Source organism: Gekko japonicus, unplaced genomic scaffold, assembly GCF_001447785.1.
Source record: "Gekko japonicus isolate JY-2015 unplaced genomic scaffold, Gekko_japonicus_V1.1 scaffold2999, whole genome shotgun sequence".
Classification (NCBI taxonomy): domain Eukaryota; kingdom Metazoa; phylum Chordata; class Lepidosauria; order Squamata; family Gekkonidae; genus Gekko; species Gekko japonicus.
This window is the reverse complement of record NW_015176538.1, coordinates 146,310-171,514: the sequence shown is the minus strand read 5'-3', so window position 1 is coordinate 171,514 and position 25,205 is coordinate 146,310. Positions and strand designations below refer to the sequence as shown.

At 47.6% G+C, this 25,205-nt stretch overlaps 1 protein-coding gene across 1 annotated transcript in view; it reads left to right on the top strand.

Moving 5' to 3' along the window:
• Positions 1–25,205, top strand: part of ITSN2 (intersectin 2) — a gene marked incomplete at its 5' end in the record, with an annotated part of 77,032 nt that overhangs the window by 25,203 nt on the left and 26,624 nt on the right. Inside the window, 6 exon segments of the mRNA XM_015427449.1 lie at positions 2,175–2,239; positions 5,244–5,410; positions 7,219–7,264; positions 7,348–7,469; positions 10,685–10,781; positions 11,922–12,113. Coding sequence (XP_015282935.1) covers positions 2,175–2,239; positions 5,244–5,410; positions 7,219–7,264; positions 7,348–7,469; positions 10,685–10,781; positions 11,922–12,113 — 689 coding nt within the window.

Genomic DNA, 25,205 nt, shown 5'->3' with positions numbered 1-25,205 from the left:
TATGGTTTTCCCTCGGATGGTCGTGGCCCCGCCCCCAGCGTGCCCGGCATGGTCGCGTCACTTCTGGGCAACGGGGTTGCGGCGCGCGCGCACACTCCCAGAGTGGCGCTGGAGTCCCCCGCTCCAGCGCCAATCCGACTTGGCAACCCTATATCTGCAGGAAGGCCCAAATCATGGACACCTGCGAGCCAGACTAGGCCTTCTAATAATCACATTAACCCTTGAGGAAAATTAAGGTGCTTTGCCTCACAGCACCCAACTTTTTTTTCTAGGGTTTTCTGTTCCAAAGGTGTCTCCAGTATGTCCAAACCGTTCTATAAACTCCTCTGGATAGAAATACCAATTTTGAGGATTAGGCACGAGGACAAGCTCTGAAAGATGAACGGCCACTGTTTTGTCTTCTGCATTTCCCTTTTGACTGTTGTTTCATTTAATTTAGAAGCTGTTCTTTGAACTCCCACTGTTTAAACAACAGTTTGGGATGGAGGGAGGGTGTGCAGGGGTATATATGTATATACGTGCGTGTGTTTTATTTTTATTTTTGACTTTACAGAATTGATATCCTGCCTTCCTGCCCTCACAAGAGCCACCAAGGCGGCTAACAAATTAAAAACATACATAGTAGAGTCGCATTTTAAAACTGACCCAAAACAACAGCAGCAACACATCCTTAAAACCAAAGCTACTAAAGACAATACGGGGCGTAAAAACCTTTAAAAACATTTGAAACAAAACGTTAGGCAGGAAGGGAGGGATCAATGAGAGAACGCCAAACGTCAAAAATTTAACTTTTTGTAGATTTAAATTTGATCCTGACTTTAGGGATTCAGTAGTAACATCTACATATTCCCATCCTATATATATATATATATAAAAAAGGATGGGAATATGTAGATGATATATATATATTTGCAAATACCTACACGTACATGAGGTATTTGTGGTTTAGTAGAAGTGCTGCTCAAAAATGATGGTCACAGTCACAGAACAGACCGCAAAAAGAAGAAACTGTGAGGTAACTGCACTTTCTTCCGAAAGTAGATGAAAGCTTATACAAACACTTTGCCCTAGGAACATTCTTTCAGAGAATTTCTTGCAACTAAGTTATGAGACATCGGTGAATATTAATGAAATTTTTGATACCTACTTGTTGAAATGACAGACCAAAAGTCGCTGCTTTCATCTACTTTCGGAAGAAGAATGGTATCGAAATGATAGAACATTCCGGAGACCATCGTCACACCAACACCATTTTCAACTGCCCTTGTGCGTTTATATGATTCTTTGTACACATTTTTGTATAAATTTTGTGATTGTTATTGAAATATTTTCTAGCGCAGTTACCTCACAGTTTCTTCTTTTTGCGGTTAGTAGAAGTGCTGCCAGCCTCCAGGAGGGGGCTGGCAATCTTCCAGAATGACAGTTGTTCTCCAGAGTACCTAGATTGCTTATTTAAGACATTTATTCCACTTGTCCTGGAGCAAATGGCTGCTTTGGAAGGTGGACTGCCTGGCTTTATACACTTCTGAGGTCCCCACCCTCCCAGGCTCCACCCTCAAGTCTCCAGGTTTCTCCCAACTCTCTACTCAGTAGGTATGTATTTGAAAAAGACTGAAGGAACAGGGACAGAGGCCTAACTGGAGATCTAGTTAGCAGTTTCTTGTGGCTGGTAGCCTTCCTAATAGATGGGTTGTTACAATTAGGGTTGCCAGGTCCATTGGAAACGCTGGTGGGGGGACGGGGAATGTTCCGGGAGCGGGAAGTGACGTCGCATGACATGCCTACATCACCCGGAAGTGATGTAGGCACGTCGGGGGTGACGCTCTGGATTTGGCCAAAACTCTATGGTAAAATCAGCCTGAAACCATAGAGTTTTGCCCCAAAACCAGAACATCGCCCCCGACGAGCCTACATCACTTTCGGCTGACATAAGCAGATTGCGTTTATTTCTAGCTATGTCACTGGAGGGGGATTCCTCCAAACGGCCAGGAGCCCGCAAAACCGGGGGATCCCCCGCCCCCCAACTGGGGAATGGCAACTCCTTAGTCACAACGGAGACTGTGCATTCCCAAACAAAATCCCTTTTAGTTTCCTGGCTTTTTATGTTTTGCTGAATAAAGAAAACTGTTTGTGGCCGTGGTCAAAATAATTAATTTTTAAAATTTGGTTTGTAGATCAGAAGCTGTTTACGCCGCTGTAAATAAGAAGCCTGCGGCACCATCTTACACCCTGGGAGAGGGTAAGACTTGCATTCGAACAATCGCTGTCTTCTAAATGATGAGAGAGTTGTCCTGTTTTGCACTGACTGCTCTCACAAATTGATAGTTGGACACCTGGGATACCCAAGACTGGCTTGTCTTTCTCTGTGTGGTGTTATTAGAAAAGCCTGCAAGGATCAAAACGAAGTAGGTAGCCAGCAGCAGATCTGTCCTGTGCGTGTGTCAAGTGCCGTCAGTTCGCGTCCGGCTTAATGGCAACCCTTTGAATTAAAGACCTCCAAAATGCCCTCTCATTAACAGCCTTGCTCAGGCCTTGCAAACTGAGAGGCTGCCGTGGCTTCCTTGATTGAATTGATCCATCTCACGTTGGGACTTCCTCTTTTCCTGCTGCCTTTAGCTTCTCCTGGCATTTCTGTCTTTTCATAATGTGACCCAAGTACAATAGCCTCAGTTTAGTTTTGCATGTTTGTACAAACATATGGAGCAGAGGTCCATCAGTGGCTATTAGCCACAAGGTATAGATAGGAACTCTCGGTCTGGGGCAAGTGATGCTCTGTAGTCTTGGTGCTTGGGGTGGGGGGCAACAGTGGGAGGGCTTCTAGTGTCATGGCCCCACTGCTGGACCTCCTGATGGCACCTGGTATTTTTGGCCACTGTGTGACAGAGTGTTGGACTGGATGGGCCATTGGCCTGATCCAACACTGGCGTCTCTTACGTTCTTATCTGTTTATATTTTATTGGAGGTTGAATCCATTTGTCAAAGGGTTTAACGGTAACTTGCTTGTGCTTCCGGGGTTCATGTTTGTACTTATCCCAGTGGCTCTTAAATTGTGTTCCGGCCTCCAAGGGGGTTACAACTGTCTCAGAGGTGCGTCGCAAGACCAGAAGGGTGGAGGGAGAAAAGGCTGAGGCGAGAAAGCAGGCTCCGTGTCCACTTCGGGCTTGCCGCTTCGCAAGGTGTGAAGGGGCCGCGAACGACAGCCTCTTGCTCAGTAATGCTATGTATTTAGAAGTCCTGAACGTGAGAAATTAAATATAGACTCATTCAGCGTTAACCGATGCGCCAGTCCTGCAGTTTGTGCTGGTAAGAGGCAGAGTAGTGTGGAATTACTTTTCAGGAGAGTCCCCAAAAGTGCAGTAAGCTCGGGAGTAGGGTCCCACTTTTAAAAGTTTGCAAACTGCTGGTTGTCCATCTGTTCTAAACTTCCTCAAGGTGAGTGGGGAACAGTGATCTGTAAGCGCTGGTATTATTAGATCTGAAGGACAGACTCCGTGAAGGTATAAATTAGTGGATGTGTAGTACAAAGGGACCTTATGTGTAGTGTGACGTCCCCCGTCCCCCCTTGGGGTTGTCCCATCTTCTGCCACCTTCCCACCAGCGACTCCAAGGCTCCCATAGCCGCAGACTTGGGAAGGGGAGGGTTAAGTCGCCTCTTCTCCCTCTCCTTCCCCCAGGTTGGCTCTTCCTGCACGCTCGTTCTCTCTCTCTCTCCCCCTCCCCCTCCCCCTCCTGGTTCAGTCCTGTCCCCGAATTTACATTCTGTACTACACTCGAGCTCACCCCTGTAATGGTCTCAGGCAGGGCTTTTTTGGTAGAAGAAGCCCAGCAGGAACTCATTAGCATAGTAGGCCATACCCAACAGCAGGAACTCATTAGCCTATTAGGCCACACCCCTGACATCACAGATCATTTGCATATTAGGCCACACCCCCATGTTACCAGAAGTGTGGTCATCCAGCCACGCCCGCCTTTTGCTTCTTATTCTCTTTACCTTGTTTGTTGTCAAAACCCAGGGCTTTTTGCATGTTAGGCCACACACCCCTAATTGTAGCCAATCCGAATGATTTTCTGCTGTTGGGTGTGGCCTATTATGTTAATGGGTTCCTGCTGGGCGTGGCCAACTTGGAAGCCAGCCGGAACTCCGTTCCTGTGCGTTCCTGCCCAAAAATAGCCCTGGTCTCGGGGTATTTATTGTTTCCCCATTACATTGAGGTCACCCTGGTTTCGTCCCACACTTGTCCCAGGATAAACGGATGCTGTTATAACCAGGGATAAAGGCAAGGTATTGTGTCCCGAGTTGGACTCTGATGAAACCAGGGATGAGATCCAAGTGCGGAAAGGGCCCCTGTGACATCGCTGGTGGTGGCGGCGGCAGCTGGGACAGGTTCTGTTGTGGCACCAGCAGCGATGGCATTTCCTGCGGGCTCCCCGCCATCAAACCAGGCCACCTCCCCCTGGTTACCTCTCAAAATGAGTCATTGCTCCCTGGTGAGTGGGTCTCCAGTATTCTTAGGTCTCAGTCGGTGTAGGCCAGTCTGAGTTCGGGGGGGGGGGGGAACCACCCTCCAACATGTAGATATTTGACTATCAAAATTTGGCGCATGTATTGAAAAAGATTTGACAAAAATTATATCGAGGCACCCGGTGAATATGTTTTTTTCCTTTTCTTTGTCTGTCATTAAATGACTTCTTGTTGGGTGATAGTGAGATATTGAAAAAACGGTATTTAGCAGAGATAAGATAGTCCAGCAGAGCCAGAGTAAAATAATTCAGACTCAGAGTCCATGTGTGATTAAAATATAAAGTTTTTACTAAATTCTAGCATGGGAAGGGTAACTGGGATGAAAATAACAACAGAGCTAAATCGGCTACATCCTTACTCTACAAAGACAAAACTAGAAGAGAGAGATTATGGCTGCTCTTCTTGTTCTTCAGAACACCAAACAAAGACAGGAAGAGAAGCCTTAAAATGGTAATACACCTTGACACTTTAGTCCCAATCAAATTCCTAGATCAGAGAGAAAATTCCCGGGCTTTCTACAGCTAAAGAAAATTGGTTACATAAAAAACATGTGACTTCCTGTGAGTAACATAAACAAACATTTAACCCCAGATATACTGAGTGTTTTTAACTTGTAATACCCAACACTTCTTGTTCAAGGTTTGAAAACTGAAAGAACTGTGTGAGTAAATGTGTTACAGTCCCTCACCTTTTACAGCCGAAGTTCTCTTTGCTTTTCCAGAGTATACAGCACTGTATCCTTACACAAGTTCCGAACCTGGCGATTTAACTTTCATGGAAGGCGAAGAAATATTAGTTACTCAGAAAGATGGAGAATGGTGGACCGGAAGCATTGGCGAAAGAAGCGGCATCTTTCCTTCAAACTATGTCAAACCAAAGGATCAAGATGTAAGGTTTTCTGCCATCATGGGATGTTTTTTGGGGTGGGGGACGAGAAAAACACTGAAGTTCCGGTCCAGAGATTCTCCCATGTTGCATGCCAGGCGTTACAAAGGAACTCCCGTGTCTTTTGCCGCTGATAGTCCTTATCTTTGGGAGGGGGGGTGGTCAGTGCGCTCAAATGTGGAAGCATCTTAAAGGCTCACTGTGTGGACAGCTGCAAGGATTCCCCGGCAAAATTCACCCCTCCTAGGCAGTTAAGGTCAGCAAAGAAGGCTGGGGCAAGAACCGTCCCATGAGAATTTCAGAAAAGCCGTTTGAAACGTGAAAGCACGGTCGCCCCAGAAAGTAAGACCCAAAACAGGCTTTCCTTACACCAGAGCTGCATCTGAATGTCACCGAAACAGTGTGCGACTCTCGCACCAGAACAGTCTTTTGCAGCTGGATTTGCCAGTGTAAACCAAGCCAAGCCAGCTGCAAACAAATGCTCTGGTTTACGGTTCCCCGGCCTTTTGAGCCTGTGGCCACCTTTGGGGTTCTGATACAGGGTGGCGAGCCCAACGACAAAATGGCTGCCGGAGGCGGAACCAGCCACTAAATGTCAATGAGCATGGGTATGCACAACTGATTCTTTAACATTTCAGGCAGAAGCTCTGTTTAACAGGATGCCTTTTAATCTGCCCATGTAGTCAGAAGCCTTGCCGGACACAAGCTCGACCGAGCCCTCTCCACTTTCTAACAACACTTGGCAGGTGTCACGGCGCCCACGGGAGTCACATTGGGGACCCCTGCTGTAGCGTAGCGGCAGCAGGGTGTCCATCCCTCCCTCTGTGGCTGCAGTCCAGTTAAGTCACAGAATCAGAATCATAGAGTTGGAAGGGACCTCCAGGGTCATCTAGTCCAACCCCCTGCTCGGTGCAGGAAATTCACAAATACATCCCCCCCCCACATCCCCACTGACCCCTGCTCCATGTCCAGACGGTGGCAAAAAACCCTCCATGGTCCCTGGTGGCCTGGAGAGAAATTGCTTCCTGACCCCAAAGTGGCGATCAGCATTTCCCGGGGGGTGTAAGCAAGGGCCACGAGAACTAAGCCCTGATGCAGCCTTCCCTGCCCCCTCCCTCTCATGATCTGCCAAATTCACAGAATCAGCGTTGCTGTCAGACGGCCGTCTGCCCCCTGCTGCAGACGTGTCCTCACCAATGCTCCCTCTAAGCTGTGGAGTTCCTGTGAGCAAAAATTCTACCTTGTGAGCTACTGGCATTAAAGTTGTGAGCGGGGGATTTTGCTGCTGCATAAATCAGTTTGCTCTGGAGCCCTCCTTCCTGAGCTAAGACAAAAATGTGTTAGCCGGAGGAGGCTAAAAAACTGTGAGCTATAGGCTTGCCAAGCCCCCGCTGGGGGCGGGTAAATTCCCGCCCGGGAGGCCCGTTACCTGCCGCTGGTGGATCGGGCCCTGGGGGGGAACTCCACCCCCTGCCGGAGGGCGTCCCCAGCGTGATGATGTCACCCGGAGGTGACATCATCACACTGGCCACGTTGTGGGGGGACACTCTGTGAATCGAGGGAAACCCCTATGGTTTTCCCTCGAGTCACGGTACCCCCGTCCCCAATGTGGGCGATGCGATGACGTCACTTCTGGTGATGTCGTCGTGGTGCGTGTGCACGGGGAGACTCCCGACAGAGCCAGGAATCCCCTTGCTTTGAAGGTAAGTCGACTAGGCAACCCTAGTGAGCTAGCTCACGCTAACTCAGTTTAGAGGGAACACTGGTCCTCACGTGTGTTTAATTCAGTTTTCTGTCTTCTTTTGTCGTAGAGTGCTGCCACAGCGAGCAAATCGGGGACGTTAAATAGAAAGCCTGGTGCGTGCCGTCCGTTTTACAGCCGCTTACTTTATTCTAGTGGTCGGCTGTTGACGGGTCACTGAATGTGTCTCTCCTTTCAGAAATCGCTCAGGTGACCACGGCGTATACCGCCTCGGGGGCAGAGCAGCTCAGTTTGGCTCCCGGTCAGCTGATCCTCATTTTGAAGAAGAATTCCACTGGATGGTGGCAAGGAGAACTGCAGGTAAGAGAAGGGGGAGGCATTTCTACCCAGTGAACTATACTTGTGATAAATATAAGAAGAGTCTCAGAGCGGCTTACAAACCCCTTTCCCTCCCCCTCCCCACAACAGACACCCTGTGAGGTAGGTGGGGCTGAGAGAGCTCTGACAGAACTGTGGCTTGCCCAAGGTCATCCAGCAGCTGCGAGTGGAGGAGTGGGGAATCAAACCCGGTTCTCCCAGATTAGAGTCTGCGCTCTTAACCACTACACCAAAGTGGCTAAGCACACATGAAGCTGTCTTCTGCTGGGCCAGGAGTCCTTTAAAGTCAGCACTGTCTACTAAGACTGGCAGTGGCTCTCCAGGGTCTCAGGCAGGGGTGTTCATATCACCCACTGCCAGACCTTTTTACCTGGAGATTCGGGGGAATTGAATCTGGGAACGTCTGCATGCCTAGCCGGTGCTCTTCCACGGAGCCACGGCCCCTCCCCTGTCCCTCTTTTTAAACTAGCTGAGCGAAAACGTGACTCTTCCCTGCAGTGTGTGGCGTCTGTAGCAAAACATGTTTTTCCTCCGTAGGAACACACCGAACTCGGTTCGTCTACAATTCCTCCAATAATTACTGTGTTGTTATATAGTCAAGCCTCGTGGCCCCTCTTGTAGAGGCCAAGCTTTTAAGGCAGTAAATATTTTATCATTCTTTAAAAATATTTTCCAGTCTGGAAAGTCATCCCGTGTCCTCCTGACAGCGTCTACTAGCTGGCAGCGTATTCATCTTGTGTGTTGATCTCTTTAAAGCTAACTGCAGGCTGGAGGAATGAATCAGGGTTCCAGTGGCACCTCAAAGGCCAACTAAATCTGTCCCGGCGAAAACACTCATGAGTCAGAGCTCACTTCATTGGATGCAGGTTGGGAGGGATGCCGTGTCCTTAAAAAGACTGGGCTGTGCTAAAACTCCAAGCTGATCAGAAATGCTCCCCTGTTTACTCCCATTTGCCTTAACAGAAAATGTCTGAGTGGTCTAAATACTTCTTTTATCTAACGGTTCCAAAATAGCCTCGCTCTTTCCTGTTACTTAGATGCGATGCATTAGCTTCCACTGAGATGAAGTGCTGTTTTAGCAGACACACACACACACACACACCCGAGAAACGCTTCTGTACTTATTGTAAACATCAAGTTTGATGTTTGATGTTTGCATTCCCTGTTTGAACTGCTGCCTTCGGGCAGAAGATATAGGACAATTAAAGCAAGGACAAATAGATTAAAAAATAGTTTTTATTCGAGAGCTATTATTGCCTTAAATGCTGTATGAAATTGGAATTTGGGTGACATTGGTGGTTTTAAGTTGTTATGTGAACCATAAGGGAGTTATGGGACAGTAGTGAATGGTGTGTGAGTGTATATGAATATTGTTGTAGATCACCGAAATGATTGCATCTTTAATTCCGTTGTACTATGTACAATGACAATAAAGTATATTATTATTATTAAGTTGACTCGATTGCCCGTATCCTTTTTACTTGCCCCCGTTATATCTCACTTTGTAGCCAATATATTGCTCCCTGGACTGACTGCCTACAGAAAATTTCAGAACAACAGAAACTAAAGATCTTACTGTCAGGCAAGATTTAAAAAAAAGTGCACATGTGATGTAGCCGTATTTATCTATGCAGTTACAAATTACTTATAAAGTACTTCGACGTACCGCTTGTAGGCTGTTCAGTTACAGGGAAAGGAATGCCATGTGCTGGTGCACAGTCACATTGTAACCAGTGTTCCCTCTAAGCTGCGTTAGTGTGAGCTAGCTCACAGTTTTTTAGCCTCCGGCTCACACTTTTTTGTTTTGGCTCAGGAAGGGATGGCTCCAGAGCAAACTAATTTATGCGGGAGCCAGATTGCTCGCTCACAACTTTAATGCCAGTAGCTCACAAATTCAGCTGTCCTTGAAAAAGAGCAGTTTGTGTTAGAGTTCTCTCAGCCCCACCCACCTCACAGGGTGTCTGTTGTGGGGAGGGGAAGGGAATGGAGTTTGTAAGACGCTCTGAGACTCGAAGTGAAGGGCGGGGTATAAATCCAGTCTCTTCTTCTTCTTCTTCTAAAATCGAGTTCAACCTTATTTTTATTCTGGGTTCCCCCCCCCCATTCTGCATTACATCCCCTCCCTTCAGTGGTCAGCCCGGTTGCAGCCCACTGCTGCCCCTGGTTATTTGGATACTGTTTTGCCCTCGACTCGAACACTGAGAAAAATCTGGAGCGGCAGGCAAATGCGGAACGGAGCTGTATTTTCATGGATGCCGAATAATGCACTTTCAATCCACTTTCAGCTCATTTTGCAGCTGGACATTTAATGTGTGAAACAGCAAAATCCATTTTCAAACGCTTGCTAAAATATGTCGAAAGTGGATTAGTCGGTGTATGCAAAAACACCCGGCATGTCATACACAAAATCTTTTCCCAGTTATATAGTTTTAAGGATTTCAGCAGTGTCTGACTTCAGGTTAATCTTAAAAGCTTAGAGTTTCCGAGAGTTTGACTCTATGCTGCTTTTTGTGTGTTTCAGGGTAGAGAGTCTAAAGCAGGGGTGTCAAACTCATTTGTTATGTGGGCCGGATCTGACATAAATGAGACCTTGTCAGGCCGGGCCACGTGTGTCATAGAATGTAATGCCAGGTAGCAGAGATACAAACTTTATAAAGGACAGAAACACAAAGGGTTTTTTTTACTTATAATAAAAACATGCTTAAAACATTAGCACTTTTTAAATATTTCATTTATTTAGCAGTGTCTGATAACTGACACCTCTTGCTCTGAATTATTGGATCAAAATGTCTGTGCTGTTGCCATCTTGAGTATGCTGTTCAGGTGTGTATCTGTAAGCTGCAAACCTACAATGACGCAGCAGCAGCAGAACTGGAAGAAGCAGCAGAAGACAGCCAGTTCCACTGTGGGCCTGAGAGAAGCCCTCTGGGGGCCTGATGCAGCCCCCAGGCTGCATGTTTGACACCCCTGATCTAAAGTGTTGGTGTGTGTTTGTTTTTTGTTTGGAGGGGCAGTTGTAGGGGTTTTGTGTGTTTCTGTGTTTTTTGGTGTGTTTGGGGGAGGGTTGGTTTTGTTTGTTTTGGTTTTTTGCAAGTCATCTAGGTGTGCAAAATGTTGGGTTGTTTCTTTGTTTACTGAGCTGGGATGGGATTGTTCGTTGTATGGCTGTTGATGAGAGCTGAAAATTCCTTCTGCAGGCAAGAGGAAAGAAGCGGCAGAAAGGATGGTTTCCAGCTACCCACGTGAAACTCTTAGGTCCAAGCAGTGAAAGGACCACCCCGGCTGCTGTCTCAAGTGCGTGGCTATATCTTATTTGCAATTTGCTGAGTCTTCATACAAAACTATACATGATTTTGCATTCCTAAACATGCATTTTTTTAGAAAGCATGTAATTCTGTCCTATAAAAAGTACATTAAGTATATTTACAGCCTGAGTAGTCATTGGCATCCTTAAAAAATTGTATTTTATTATGTTTGTTAATTAAAATGAGTCATAGCTCAGTTTGTTCTTGAGATGTAAATGCCGGGGATTGAACCCAGGACCTTCTGTGTGTAAACCAGGTACTCTGCCACTGAGCTGTGAGCCTCCCCTGCTGTCTTCCTGTGTTATAGATGCCTATAAAACAACAGGCAGACAATCCCTTGATTGCTCTCAATTGCTGCTTCCTTCATCAGCTGAAGAGACCACTCAATCATAGCACAGGGGTGGATGGAAACAGCTAATTAATCACTAGGAATCTATATGCTAATATCGAAGTCGCCCCCTGGTGTGTGAATAGCTAAATCTGCGCACCGGGGGGGGAGGGAGAGTTTTGTGCACACGTGGGGCGGTCCCCAGGTGTGCACAAAAATCTAAAAAGTTTTTAAAAATATCGGGGGATACTTAAATCCCGCCTCGGAGGGGGGGAGGCGGCGAGGCCCGGCGGCTACAAGCTGCGCGGGCTTCGCTTTGGAGCGAGCGAGCGGGGAGGGGAGCCGACAAGGCCTGGCGGCCACAAGCCACACAGGCCTCGCTTTGGAGCGAGTGAGCGCGGGGAGGCCCGGCGGCGATAAGCCGCACGGGCCTCGCGTTGGAGCGAGCGGGGGGAGGCCTCGCGTTGGAGCGAGCGGGGGGAAGAGCAGCGAGGCCGCTTTGGAGCCGGGGGGGTTCGGAGCAGGGGGGAGGAGGCAGGGGGGTGGAGGAGACGGAAGAACTGGCAGGATGGGGGGAGTGGAGAGCTTACCTGCTCCTGCTGGTTCCTCCGCCTTCTCAGTTTAGAGCTCCCCCGCCCCGCCCCCCCGCGGGTTTCGCGGGTCTTCTTTCTTGTAAAGTTCTATTTTCTCACTCAGGAAGGCCTTAGAATGCCAAAACACTGCGTAGGATATTTGGTGCTGCTATGAAATAATTCTGCTATTCTCATGCATTTCTTTTTTTTCTTCTTCTCCTGCTCCTAGTGTGTCAAGTGATAGCTATGTACGACTACACGGCAAACAACGAAGATGAGCTCAGTTTCTCCAAGGGGCAGCTTATTAACGTGCTGAACAAAGACGACACTGACTGGTGGCAAGGGGAGATCAACGGCATGTCCGGCCTCTTCCCTTCCAACTACGTGAAGATGACCACAGACTCGGATCCAAGTCAGCAATGTAAGCGACATTTAACAAATGTTGGACCTCTCAAGTTCGTTAGACTCTGCCTGGTCCTGCCCAGGGTTTCCAGGCCTCCTGCTACCGCAAGGCTTCCTGCCGATGGTCACCGTTGCCCCAGTGCCCACTGCTCTGAGCAGCAGTGAGAGAAAAATGAAATAAAACTGCTGCTGGCCTCTGTGCTGCTACGTCTCTTCCGGGTAGCTCTAGGAATTCCTAGAGGTACCCGGAAGAGACATACCAAGTGACATATAGTTTTAACATACAGTTTCCTAGAGCTACCCATTTTCTCTTCCATTGCCCAACATCCACTGCTCTGAGCAACAGCGAGAGAAAAATTCCTAGAGCTACCCATTTTCTCATCCATTGCCCAGTGCCCACTGCTCTGAGCAGCAGCGAGAGAGAAATGAAATAAAACCGCTGCTGGCCTCTGTGCTGGCACGTCTCTTGCGGGTAGCTCTAGGAATTGCCTGAAACGCTGTGGTTTTACCATAGAGTTTCAAGCAATTCCTAGAGCTACCCAGAAGAGACATACCAAGTGACATATAGTTTTTTACATACAGTTTCCAACAGTTCCTAGAGCTACCCATTTTCTCTTCCGGGTTGTACCCAGAAGTGATGTAGTGATGTCACCACAGTCACACACCCCTGCCCCCATCCCTCCCACTGGTTGCTCAGCCAGGCACCCCTAGTCCCATCTGTTGCTTGGGTTTTTGTTATCCTATGTGTTCTGAGCAATGTTCGCCTGTGTTGTTGTTTATTTAAAGCCCCCCAAATGGTGATCCTCTGCATGTTCCTTAAATAGTGTACATTTCTCTTGAAGGGCATTCCGGGGGGGGGGAAGGGGGACACAGCAGTTTTTGCAAAATTTGCTACACCTCAACAGTGTGGACCGCTAAACTAGATTTGACAGAGGAGATCTGTGGTTCTCTGTTTTCTCTGTTATGGTTTTTATTCATAAATGTACGTAATTGCTATGAAAATCAAGAAAGTGGGGGTTGAGGGGGGCAGTCTTTTTCTTTCCGTGTCATTTTGTGAGGTAAATTGTTCTTGTCACTCACTCAGATCTAAGCCCGGATGCAGCAGTTAGCTCTGTGAGGAGGGCGGGAATGTATTTTTAAGTGCGTTAACCTTTTGACGCTACCTTTGTTAAAAACAACTGGCAGAAGCCCACAAACTCCCTTAAAATAAAGAAACGCACTATCGAGCTTCTGTTTTTCACTCAGTGAAAAGAAAGACCATTGGGAAGGGGTTATCTTCTGCGTTCCTAGCTTCCCAAGAGAGGGCTTTAAGAAGTTAGGTTATCGGGAATCACACACACTGCCCCACACCCCTACTGCCAACAGAAATTCCTGCCTTGTATGACAGCAGAGGGATTGTGCCTAGGAGGCTGTGCAGTTCCCCCCCCCTCCTTTTTCCCTCTGGAGACCGCTGTAAAAGACCCACATTGTCTTTTAAACGGCGTCATAGGATGGACCCGACCTCTTCATCAGAAATTGCTGTTTTGCATAGAATTCAGGGGGTGGGGTCTGTTCCCTGTGGGGCTGGGAATGTTTCTCCTTCACCAGTTTCGTGTAGTGGTTAGGAGCATGTAGTGGTTAGGAGTGCAGACTCTAAACTGGGAGAACCGGGTTTGATTCCCCACTCCTCCACCTGCAGCTGTTGGTGTGACCTTGGGTCAGTCACAAGTTCTTTCAGAGCTGTTCTCTCGAGAGCAGTTCTCTCAGAGCTCTCTCAGCCCCACCTACCTCACAGGGTGTCTATCGTGGGGAGGGAACAGGAAGGTGGTTGTAAGCTGCTCTGAGACTCCTTTGGGTAGTGAAGGGTGGGATATAAATCCAATCTCCTCCTCCTCCTCTTCTTATTCATCGTCTTCTCCTCCTCCTCTCACGGTTTAAATGCCCCCCTCCCCAAATTCTGGTATTGTACTCCTTTGGTACACCCCTCAAGTAGTACAGAGTGCCATTGGAGGTAATTTTTCAAAATGGCCACCTTCGTTTCCTACCTGTAAGCGGTCTTCCATGAGTTACCCAAGATGGTAATTCTCCCAATTCAGGCCAATAGCTGTATCAAAAATTGTACCTAAAGTGATAGTTTTAGGCAGGGGTCATTTCGTAGAAAAAGAGCTAGGGGAACTCATTAGCATAACTCATTAGCATATGCCACACCCCCTGACATCACCGGAAGTGTGTCCTCCCCACAGCCGGCGGCGACCTCCAGCGGGCACCAGCAGGGAGCTCCAGGCCCCGCCCTCCCGCACCTCACCCGGGGGGATGGCGTCCCCCCGCATCCCCCCCCCAAATGACCCCTGACCACATTGGTCCACAGTAGAAGAGCTGGGTTCGAGTCCAGTAGCACCTTAGAGACTTAACAAGATTTCCATGGTATTATTATTAGTACATTCAACTTATATAGCGCTCCATCCCGAGGGCTCGGAGCGGTTTACAGAGGGACATTTAACAACCTAACTAGGGCCACATAGTACAGGGGAGAAGTGAATGCCTACCAGGCACCCGAGCAGGGTGTGTTCACTTGATGTTACTTTTTTTCCCAACTCTTTTTCACGGTGGGTTCTTTCCTACTTCGAGGGTATGAGCTTTTGGGGGTCAAAGCTCCCTTCATAAGATCGAAATAGGAATGGAGATCCCTGAGTCTCTTATAGCCTTGTCTGAAGGTAGGAGGGGTGTTGGGATACGAGGACTCCGGGATCTCCATTCCCGCTTGGATCTGACGAAGGGAGCTTTGCCTCTTGAAAGCCCATACCCTGCAAATCTTGTTGGTCTCTGAGGTGCAACGGCAGTAGCCAAATCGCTCGCTCACAACTTTAATGCCAGTAGCTCACAAAGTTGAATTTCTGCTCACAAGACTCCACAGCTTAGAGGGAGGATTCCCTGTGAGTGTGGGGAGTGACGGGAGGTACCTGAAGGGGGGGGGGAGCTCCCAGGTAATAAATGCAGGCCTCGGGCCTTTCCCAGACTCTGATAAAGCCCATTTTCAGTTTACCTCATGACGTTTATGACTCCTGTCAGTGACTGCCTGCTGGCTGACAATTGTAGATCCAGCCTTCCGTGGAATTCACAGAGTTCAACTTTCTCACTTCCCCCGACTGCTGTAGCCCTAATGAACCAGCTAATTTTTCCCCCCCTGCTGGTCAGCAGACTCTCACAAATAGCACAGAGAGCAAAGTGGGGATGTGTGGGGGATGGAGACGGGAATCGGCAGAAATTTCTGCCACCACGGCTGCCGCAAATGAAAATGCAGTTCTGCCAGAGGAACTGTGTGGGTGGATAAATGCTAGTACATTTGAGAGAAAATGAAGTTGTTTCCCAGGCTTCTAGTACAAGTTATTCCAGCAGATGGTGAAGGGCAAGGCATGGATGACCTCCCTTCCAAGAAAGAGGTCGAAGGTGCGTTTTGTATGGCTTATGCAGATTGCTGCTGAGAGAGAGAATGGCCTGTGCATTCTCTCCTGCTCAGTCCTAGCGGATCTTCCATTTCCAAGGTTTTTTAGTGAGAAAATTAATAAATAGGTACTGATATTCAGTTGATCTTCCCCGTGTCGGCCCGTTTTCCTACTGACCATCGCAATCAAGTTGTTTGTTTATAACAAACACCCAACATGGGTGTTTCTACCCATTCATCATCTCCCTCCACCGGAAATCTTGTTTTGTTCCCCTGATGTTGCGGAGTCCTTCTGAAGCCCAAAGAGACAGATACCCTCTTTCTTTCTGATTCAAGTCCAGTAGCACCTGAGAGACCAACAGGATTTGGGGAGTATATAGTGGTTAAGTGCATGGAATCTAATCTGGGAGAACTGGGTTTGATTCCCCACTCCTCCACATGCAGCCAGCTGGGTGACCTTGGGTCAGTCACACGTTCTCTCAGAGCTGTTCTGGAAAGAGCCGTTCTCGAAAGAGCTCTCTCAGCCCCACCTACCTCACAGGGTGTCTGTTGTGGGAAGAGGAAGGGAGAGGAGATTGTAAGACACCTACCAAGGGAAGGGTAGGGTATAGATCCAATCTCTTCTTTTTCTTCTTAAGTTTTCAAGAGCCAAAGCTTGCTTCGTCTGCTCTCTGTTCCTTTCTATTCAACTCCAGCACAGTCACTAGTTTATACTTTAGGATGGCTTGGCGAACATTTGATAGTCCTGTGGGGTCTTGTTAGTCCATCCAAAGAGCTAGACACGGGACAGCGAAGACACCATTTTCAGGTTGACACCTTATTCACTTTTATCCTTATCTGCTGTTAGGCAGACGCTTGACGTCTCTTTAGGGCGGCTTCATACACTTCTCTCTCTTTTTCTCGGCACAGAAGTAATTTTTTGTGTAGGAAAATCTCCTCCACTGTCCTACGCAAAGTGTCATGTGTGTTTCTTTTTGTTCTGAGTTTGAGGTTGGCCAGTATTCGAGATCCTGCCATTTGAAGACCATTCAATAACCGCGTACCTTCCCGGTCTGGAATTAGCAGTTTTGTTAGGCTTGGGAGAAGTTGGCCCTCCAGTTAACTTCAAAGAAGAGAGCCCTGAACTAGGTGCAAGCTATGCTTTGTGCATTGTTGTCCCTCAAGGCTGTTGTGTTGCTGTTGTGTTGCACCTGTGCTCTCCCTTCATTGTCCCTTGAAAGAGGGTGGTGGGTGGTGACACTCTTGTAATACAAAAGCGATCACACAGTATAGTATATAACAACCAAAAAAAAAGCGCTGTACAAATAACGCAATCAAAGGCACTATACTGAAAAGGAACAAAGAATATTTATATAACACAAATGTGTACAAACAGATACAATATAGTGTATACATATGACCTACAAAAAAAGCCAGGACACAGGACGAAGACTCCGGATTCCAATCTTCGTTTCGTTGATACTTCTTCAGTTGTACCATACAGCTTCATCTAGTGCTCAATATACAGAAACCTTCATGTTCTTATGCAGGGGAAAATAGCCACAATTCACATCAAACTAGTTTTAAGCAGGGCAACCAATCATCAGTAGAAGAACATTCTTACTGACGTCAGGGCTCTTTTTGTAGAAAAAGCCCAGCAGGAACTCATTAGCATAATAGGCCACACCCAACAGCAGGAACTCATTAGCATATTAGGCCACACCCCTGACAGCACCGCTCATTAGCACATTAGGCCGCACCCCCATGTTACCAGAAGTGTGGTCATCCAGCCACACCCACCTTTTGCTTCTTATTCTTTTTACCTTGTTTGTTGTCAAAACCCAGGGCTTTTTTGGAGCAGGAACTCCTTTGCATGTTAGGCCACACCCCTAATGTAGCCAACCCTGATGAGTTTCTGCTGTTGGGTGTGGCCTGTTATGCTAATGAGTTCCTGCTGGGCGTGGCCAACTTGGGAGCCAGCCGGAACGCCGTTCCTGTGCGTTCCTGCCCAAGAATAGCCCTGCTGACCATGATGAAGCTGTATGGTACAACTGAAGAAGTATCAACGAAACGAAGATTGGAATACGGAGTCTTCGTCCTATGTCCTGTGTGCCAGCTTCTTTTGTACACTCTGTGTTGTTGTATGTCATATGTATACACTATCTTGTATCTGTTTGTACACATTTGTGTTATATAAATATTCTTTGTTCCTTTGCACTTCAGCATCGTGCCTTTGATTGTGTTATTTATACAGCGCTTTTTTTTTGGGGGGGTGACACTCTTGAGCCTGGAAAGAGCGACAGGCTGACAAATGTTGAAATAAGGGACCACCACTGAAGATCCCAACAGCGATCTGTGACTGCCACATTTTGTTTTTCATGACTCAGTGCAGCCTCCTAGAGCCATTTCTGATAGTGTGTTGCATGAAAGAGTAAATACAGATAACAGGACAGAAAGGAAGGACTTTTTTAACATTAAGAAACCTTTCAGTCAAAATAATAGATACCCAGTGCACCTCCTTCCCCTGTTGTTGGCCCTGTGTTGGATCCAGACTAAATTTTTGTTCACGCAAAGCACTTCTTTCAACAAAACGCAGCTCCCCACCACACACACACACACTGTAGCTCACAGATCTTCCCAAAATGTTGTTTTGGGGGGAACTGGACGCCCACAAACAGTATGAGAGCCATTGGGAAGTCCGCAAGAGGAAAGGGGGAATTGGTGGAAATTACCCTTTGGAGCGTTGCCAGGCCAAGCGGGTTGGAGGTGGCGACAAAGGGGGGGTGATACCAGCTGCATTACAACATCACTTCCAGAGGAAAACCAAGAAATACCACTCTAGAAATCACTGGAAACTCTGTGGTAAAACTATAGAGTTTCCAGCAATCCCCAGAACTACCCTACATCGCTTCTGGGGTTTTCCTGGAAATAACGTAGATTCCCAGGCACAGTAGTCTTTTAAAAAATATTTCTTTCCACCACCACTTGGAGCTGCGGAAAACTAAGGCTGCCAGCAGGAGGCCTCCTGCCATAGCAGGAGTCCCGGCAGACCTACCCCTTCCCCTTCTGTTAGAGGAAAAATCAATCCGGATCCAAGCTGTTATCAGTGAACCTGAGCTATACTAGTGCCAAGTGTTTTTGTTTTTTTAAAATCTGTAGTGCTCCATTTCGCACATAATTTATTAAATGGCAAAAACATTTAAGTTTGTCTTCTGTGGATCCATTCCACTTATAGTGGCCTCTTTTCTCGGCACCGGGCCCCCTTCCCCTAGGCAAAAGATCTGCAGGTTCCGGCGCGCTGCACTGCCATCATTGTAACATGGACCGATTGGAGTTATTTTTTGTCTGCCTTTGACTGTACTGGCTGTGTTTTTCATTCTGTCTGTGGCCACTTATCCCTAATTTCTTTCTTTTTTGTTTTGTTTTGTTTTCAAGGACCCAATGTTGTCTTCCCGTGTGAAAGCACCTCAGAGACCCACTATCCAAGTTTGTGACTATAGCACGGAAGCAGGGTGGAAAGCCCGCTCACGTCTCTCTCTCTCTGAAACGATTTCGTTTGCCTCGCTTCAGTATTAGAGCCACTCTCAAGACGTCAAAAAAAAATATTCTGTGCTTGTACAGTGAGAACCGTTTGATTTGTACAAAACTGATTTGAGATAGTGGGTCTTTGTGTGGCTTTCCGCACACAGTCCAATCTGGCTCCGTCTTTTCCCCCTTTTATTTAGGAACCATCCTGAATCATTAGCATGCTTGTCGAGTTATCTCTTGGCATGGTTGGAATTTCAGGCACACAAAGACCTACTATTTGCACAAACGATTTGTACGATTTCACTTCATTTAGCTGTGTTCTTGCAATGTTGCACCACGTGCCTCTTACTCCGAGCTGTTACTTGCCGATCTGTCCTCAAAATACACTTTGCGTATGATTTTGTACACAGTGCCTTCTCTCTCTATCATCTATCTATCTATCTATCTCTCAACCAAGAGCAAGAGTTGATTCATCCTGAAATCAAAATATCGTTTGTTGCTTCCGCACCTTTCTGCTACCGTGTTGTCCGCTGGGTTTCAGATCTTGGAGCTCTTTTGTTAGTACAATCCAGTCTGTAAGATGGCTCTGTCGAGGTTTGCCAACCTCCAGGTGGGACCTGGAGATCTTCCCAAACTACAGCTGCTTTGCAGACCACAGGGATCAGTTACCCCAAGAAAACGTCTGCTTTGGAGGGTGGACTCTATGGTGTTATACCCTGCCGAGGTCATCCCCCTTCCCAAATCCTGCCCTCCATGGGCTGCACCCATAAATCTCCAGGAAATTCCCTACCTGGAACTGGCAAGCCTAGCTCTGTCTAAAAGGAGAGGTAGAGAAAAGCCAAGAGGGTCGGGTCTTGCCACAGCATCATATCGTGCATTGCAGAGTAAGGGATGGAACAGATCCAGACCAGGTCTGTTTCATGTAGCAGTCTGGGGTATTTGCATAGTTCCACAGGGGTAGCCGTGTTAGTCTATTGTAGCAAAACAAAAGAGAAGTCCAGCGACTCCTTAAAGACTAGCAGTATTCATTCTGACCCCCAGCGTTCATGTTGTTGTTCAGTCGCACAGTCGAGTCCGACTCTTCGTGACCCCATGGACCAGCTCCCGCCAGGCCCTCCTGTCTTCCCCTGTCCTCTCCAGCGTTCATGAGTCAGCCTTATTTTGCAGTCCACGAAAGCCCATGGTCTCTTAACTGGGGTAAAAAAACATTGTAAGGCCAGAAGGCCTCTCACTCCTGTGGCACTCCCAACACCAATAGAAGCTTCTTAGCTTTCTGAGCCTCTTCTGTCTGCATTGGCCCTGCCTTATCCGGTGAGTCTTTCGGGTTGACAGGTGCCCAGGTACCCAACTGGGAAGTGTAGACGCTTCTAGACCCCATCAGTGCTCCCAGTGACGTCATCAGGAGTGTGACGGAGTGCCTCTCTCCCCAGGGCCTGCTGTCTTTCCAGAGCGGTGGATGTTCCTACCCATGTATCCAAGACAATCGTGCATCTAGAACAATGCCGAAAGGGAAAGTGTTGTGGAAAGGAGGCAAACTGAAGCAGGGATTTAGCAGGCCGGGAAAGGGTGACGCTTTCCCCTCCCTTCTCCATTCTCAATCACAGAATCATAGGCTGGTTTCGCACTAGAGCTGCCTCGATGTTGCGCCGCCGTTTGCCCCGATACTATTGGTCAGTTTCACACCCGAAGCTGCGGGGCTGCATTTTGACTCGCGGCTTCGCCCGATTTCCCCCGCAGTTTCGTGATCCTGTTTTTTGAGGATCACGAAACTGTGGAGGAAATTGGGCGAAGCCGCGGGTCAAATGCAGCCCCGCGGCTTCGGGTGTGAAATTGACCAATAGTATCAGGGCAAACGGCGGCACAACATCAAGGCAGCTCTAGTGCGAAATCAGCCATAGAGTTGGAAGGGACCTCCAGGGTCATCTAGTCCAACCCCCTGCACAAGGCAGGAAATCCACAAATACCTCCCCCCACACACACACCTCCAGTGACCACTGGCTCCATGCCCAGGAGATGGCAAAAAACCTCCAGGATCTCCAGCCAAACTGGCCTGGAGGAAAATTGCTTCCTGACCCCAGTCACTTCATCCTACGGCGGCTGTCCCTAGATGGAAGAAATTAGCCCGCCAGAGGTTTTTGTTGCATGCCTGCTGCGTGTACTTGGGCCCTAGGAAATAGGAAGCCAGTTTATCATTCTGTAGCCATATTGAAAGGCACAAACATTTGTCTTCAGTCATGGCCCCTAAATCAACATCTCCTCCAACTGAAGAGGTCGGTCATCTTAGCTGCAGGCAGCAAGCTTAGCAGGCTGTGACTCAGCACTCGCTGACCTTCCAGCGGAAGCTGATGTCGGCAGTGGACATGTCTTGGCTGTGCTGATGGAAATTCCGAAAGTGACTGGCAGAGTCTTCGGGAACTTGCGAGTCCGTGCCGCTGCCGCCGCCACAGACTTCCTTTGGCAGCCCTTCTCACCCTGCGGAGGTTGGACTTTGTCCGTTCCCGCTCTGCAGCTTGTGCGTTATGTGTCTCTGATAGGGTTGTCAACCTCTAAGCGGGGCTTGGAGATCTCCTGGAATTGCCACGGCTCTCCAGATCAGTTCCCCTGGAGGAAACTGTCGTTCAGGAAGGGTGATTCCGTGGCATTAGACCCTGCTGACGTCCCTCACTCTCCCCTCCCCTCCCCTGATTTCCCTCCCATGTCTCCAGGAATTTCCCAACTTAGAGCTGGCACCCCTAGCATCTGGCCAGAGGGACCCTCTCCTCCAGGCTTACTATACACAGCTAAGGCTCAGAGCAGGCCCCAAGCTACAGAGGGGCATTTGGGGGCCCTGCCCCCCTAATTAAAAGGCCTGCCCCACAAATAGCCATGCCAGAAATCTTATTCTTTGAGGAAAGACCCCCTGCTGCCTTTGGGCTTCCCTCTCCCTCCCGCTGTGGAATGGGGGGGGGTGGCGTCATGGGACCTGGGAAGAGACAGCTCAGAGGGCATTTAGATGCCTTTTGAGTTCCCTTCCACAGGGCAAGAAAGCTTAGAAGAGCACTCAAGAGTGGCACCTTCAGTACATCTCTGACAGTCCCCCCCTTTCTGCTAGCCCATTCACCAGATTGGTGACATGCTGAAGGTGCCCCTCTTGAGTGACCTTGTAAGCTTTCTTGCCCGTGGAAGGGAACTCAAGACGCATTTGAATACCTTCAGAAGGCAATTAAATGCCCACTGAGCTGTTCTTTTCTAGGAACTGACTCGCTCGCTGCCCTGTCCGTTGAAAGGAAGGGCTTAGAAACAAGCTCGGAGCCGGCCCCTTTAAAGACAGGCATTCAGATTAATTTAATGAGGATGCTGGGGTTCCGGTACGGTGCAGCGATGGGCGGTTTCAGGTCGCTCCGAGCTGTCTGATCCCTTTTCACTCCTTTGGGAGCCTCCAGGTTGCCGGGAGGACTCCGCTGGACCTCCCGGAGAGAGGTTCAGTTGCAGGGGGCTCGGGCTTGGCCCCTTCCGCACCAGATTAATTTAATTAACTTTAATTTAACTGCCCCCTTAAAAATGTAAATGCCCCCTGAACAAAAAAATCGTGGCTACAGGCCTGGATCAGAGCCCCAGCTTGGGGGGGAAATCACCCTTTAGGACTTTGAGGCAACATCAGGATAGGGCAACTAGTACAGCAGTTGCAGCTGTTGAATAAGACACAGTTCTTTTGCGATGTAAGAATGTCTACAATACACAACATTGCAATAATCTACCTTCTTTGAGACAAGTTGGTGCAGGGTTTGTATTTTTAAATGGAAGGGTGTCATTTCATGAATGACATATCAAAACGGGAGAATATAGTTCTATGACAGGTGAGTTCTCAAATCAGGTTCACAGGGATTTGGGGACAAGGCAGCAGTTCTGGTGTATGCAATCTGAAAATGTTTACAGTAAATGTGCCGAACATACGAATGTCATGTGGTACTATGCCAAGTGTTAAGTGTTGTTTCATTCATTCAGAAGCCTGTTGACCCACCTGCTGTCTAAAACAAAAAGTGGAATGTTGTTTACTCTCTCTAAGCTTCGGCCAAGCAGTGGTCCATGATTGTGCTGGGAGATCTTTTGTAAAAATGCAGAATAATCATGGGCCTGCATTAAATGGAAAGTCCTGTCTGTATTTGAACTGCGGTAATTTTGTCGCAGCATGAAGAGATGCTACTTGGGGGAAGCATATTTCGCATATCGCTCAGTGTTCACCTGCTGGCCTCGTCTCTGTAGTGTTGTTGGGGTTTTTTAAAATGATGTTACTAATGATACGTGAATCATGTCCTCTGCTAGCAACTTGGAAGCCGCCTCTGGGATTTTGCAGTTGCTAACCAATAAGTAATCTCTGATGAGCTATCTCCAGAAGCTCCTGAAGTGATTTGTAGAGGTATTACAAATGCCTCCTGTTAAAGCCAAAAGTCCGCCCAAGCTTTTGGGCTTGCCTGAGGTGGTTCTCTGAAATATGGGTGTCTTTGACACTAAGTATGTGGGTTTTTTCCATTTAAAAAGCCACCTTGTATTTGCCCCCATTCTGTAAACAGGATTGAGATAATTCTCCAAAGATATGGAATATGTGGCCATTGAGATGTGACAGAGGAAAAATACCGGGGACGGGTCCTGTTGAATAAATATAGACAATATAAGAATATAAGAAGAGCCCTGCCGGATCAGACTGGTGGTCTGTCTGGTTTAGCAGGTTCAAAAGGTTCTAGATCACAGGTTCTAAAGAACCAGATTTGTTCATGTATTACGGTACGTGATCCTGAAAGGCCTTGAGGTAAAGTTAGTGGATAAAGCACACGGAAAGATATTTGAAAAGCTACAATACCTTATACAGTGATTATCACTTTGTTTACAATAGGGATGTCAACCTTAAATAGGGTTCTTGATTGTAAAAATAAGAAAACCTGAAAAACGAATCGCATCACCAAATTTGAGATTTGCTACCTGTAACAGTGTTTGCCAAACTTATTTCCTGCTGGCTTGTATTATTATTACTTTTTAAAGAGGTCCAACCATAAGCTCTTACCAAGCTCTGTTACAAGAATGCTGACAGACCTCTGCTTGTAGTGGTGTTTTGGGCTGCTGCAGCAAGATGCTGCCTTAATGTAATTAATTATATTGAACTCATGCAGATATATCAGCGTGTGCTGCTTTAAAACATTTCTTCTTTTGAGGAGCTTTCTAGTGTTAAAATTTGGGGACGGTTATCCCTACCTTTCACCACGGAAACACAGCATACTTTGTGCATGAGATTATTGTTCTATGCTGTTCGGAAACTGGAAATAACTATGCAAAAATATTTTATTAAAGGGACACATAAAAGAATACGCTTTGTTTGTGGTTTCTTTTTTCCATCGTAGCCTGACAAAGTATCTCTACGGTGTCTGATTTTAGATCAGGGGTTCTCAACGTTGTCACTGGCAGCGGCTAGGGAGGTTCACTACTGGCAGGAAGGATGACTCCAGAGTCAACTAATTTATGCAGTAGCCAAATCGCTCACTCACAAATTTCATGCCAGTAGCTCACAGAGTAGAATCTTTGCTTACAAGATTACACAGCTTAGAGGGAACATTGGTCGCCAGGTCTGGGGTGGAAAATACCTGGAGACTTTGGGGGTGGAGCCAGGAGAGGGCGGGGTTTGGGGAGGGGAGAGGCCTCAGCATGGCCCAATGCCATAGAGTCCACCCTTCAAAGCAGCCATTTTCTCCAGGGAAGCTGATCTCTGTCAGCTGGAGACCTGTTGTAAAAGCAGGAGATCCCCAGGCCCCACCTGGAGGCTGGCAAGCCTAAGTAACACATAGATTATTTTAAGAGATTTAACAACAACTTTAGGCCAATAACAAGTAGGAAAAATAAGCCAAGTAGGTAAATGAGTAAAATAATAATAAATCCAGGGGTGTCAAACATGTGGCCCGGGGGCCGAATGAGGCCCCCAGAGGGCTTCTATCAGGCCCACAGTGGGACTGCCTGTCTTCTGCTTCTTCTTCCACTTCTGCTGCTGCTGCATCATCATAGGTTTGCAGTTTACAGATACACACCTGAACAGCATACTCAAGATTGCAACAGCACAGACATTTTGATGCAATAATTCAGAGCAAGAGGTGTCAGTTATCACAGACACTGTTAAATAAGCAAGAATTGCAAGAGTGCTAATGTTTTAAGCATGATTTT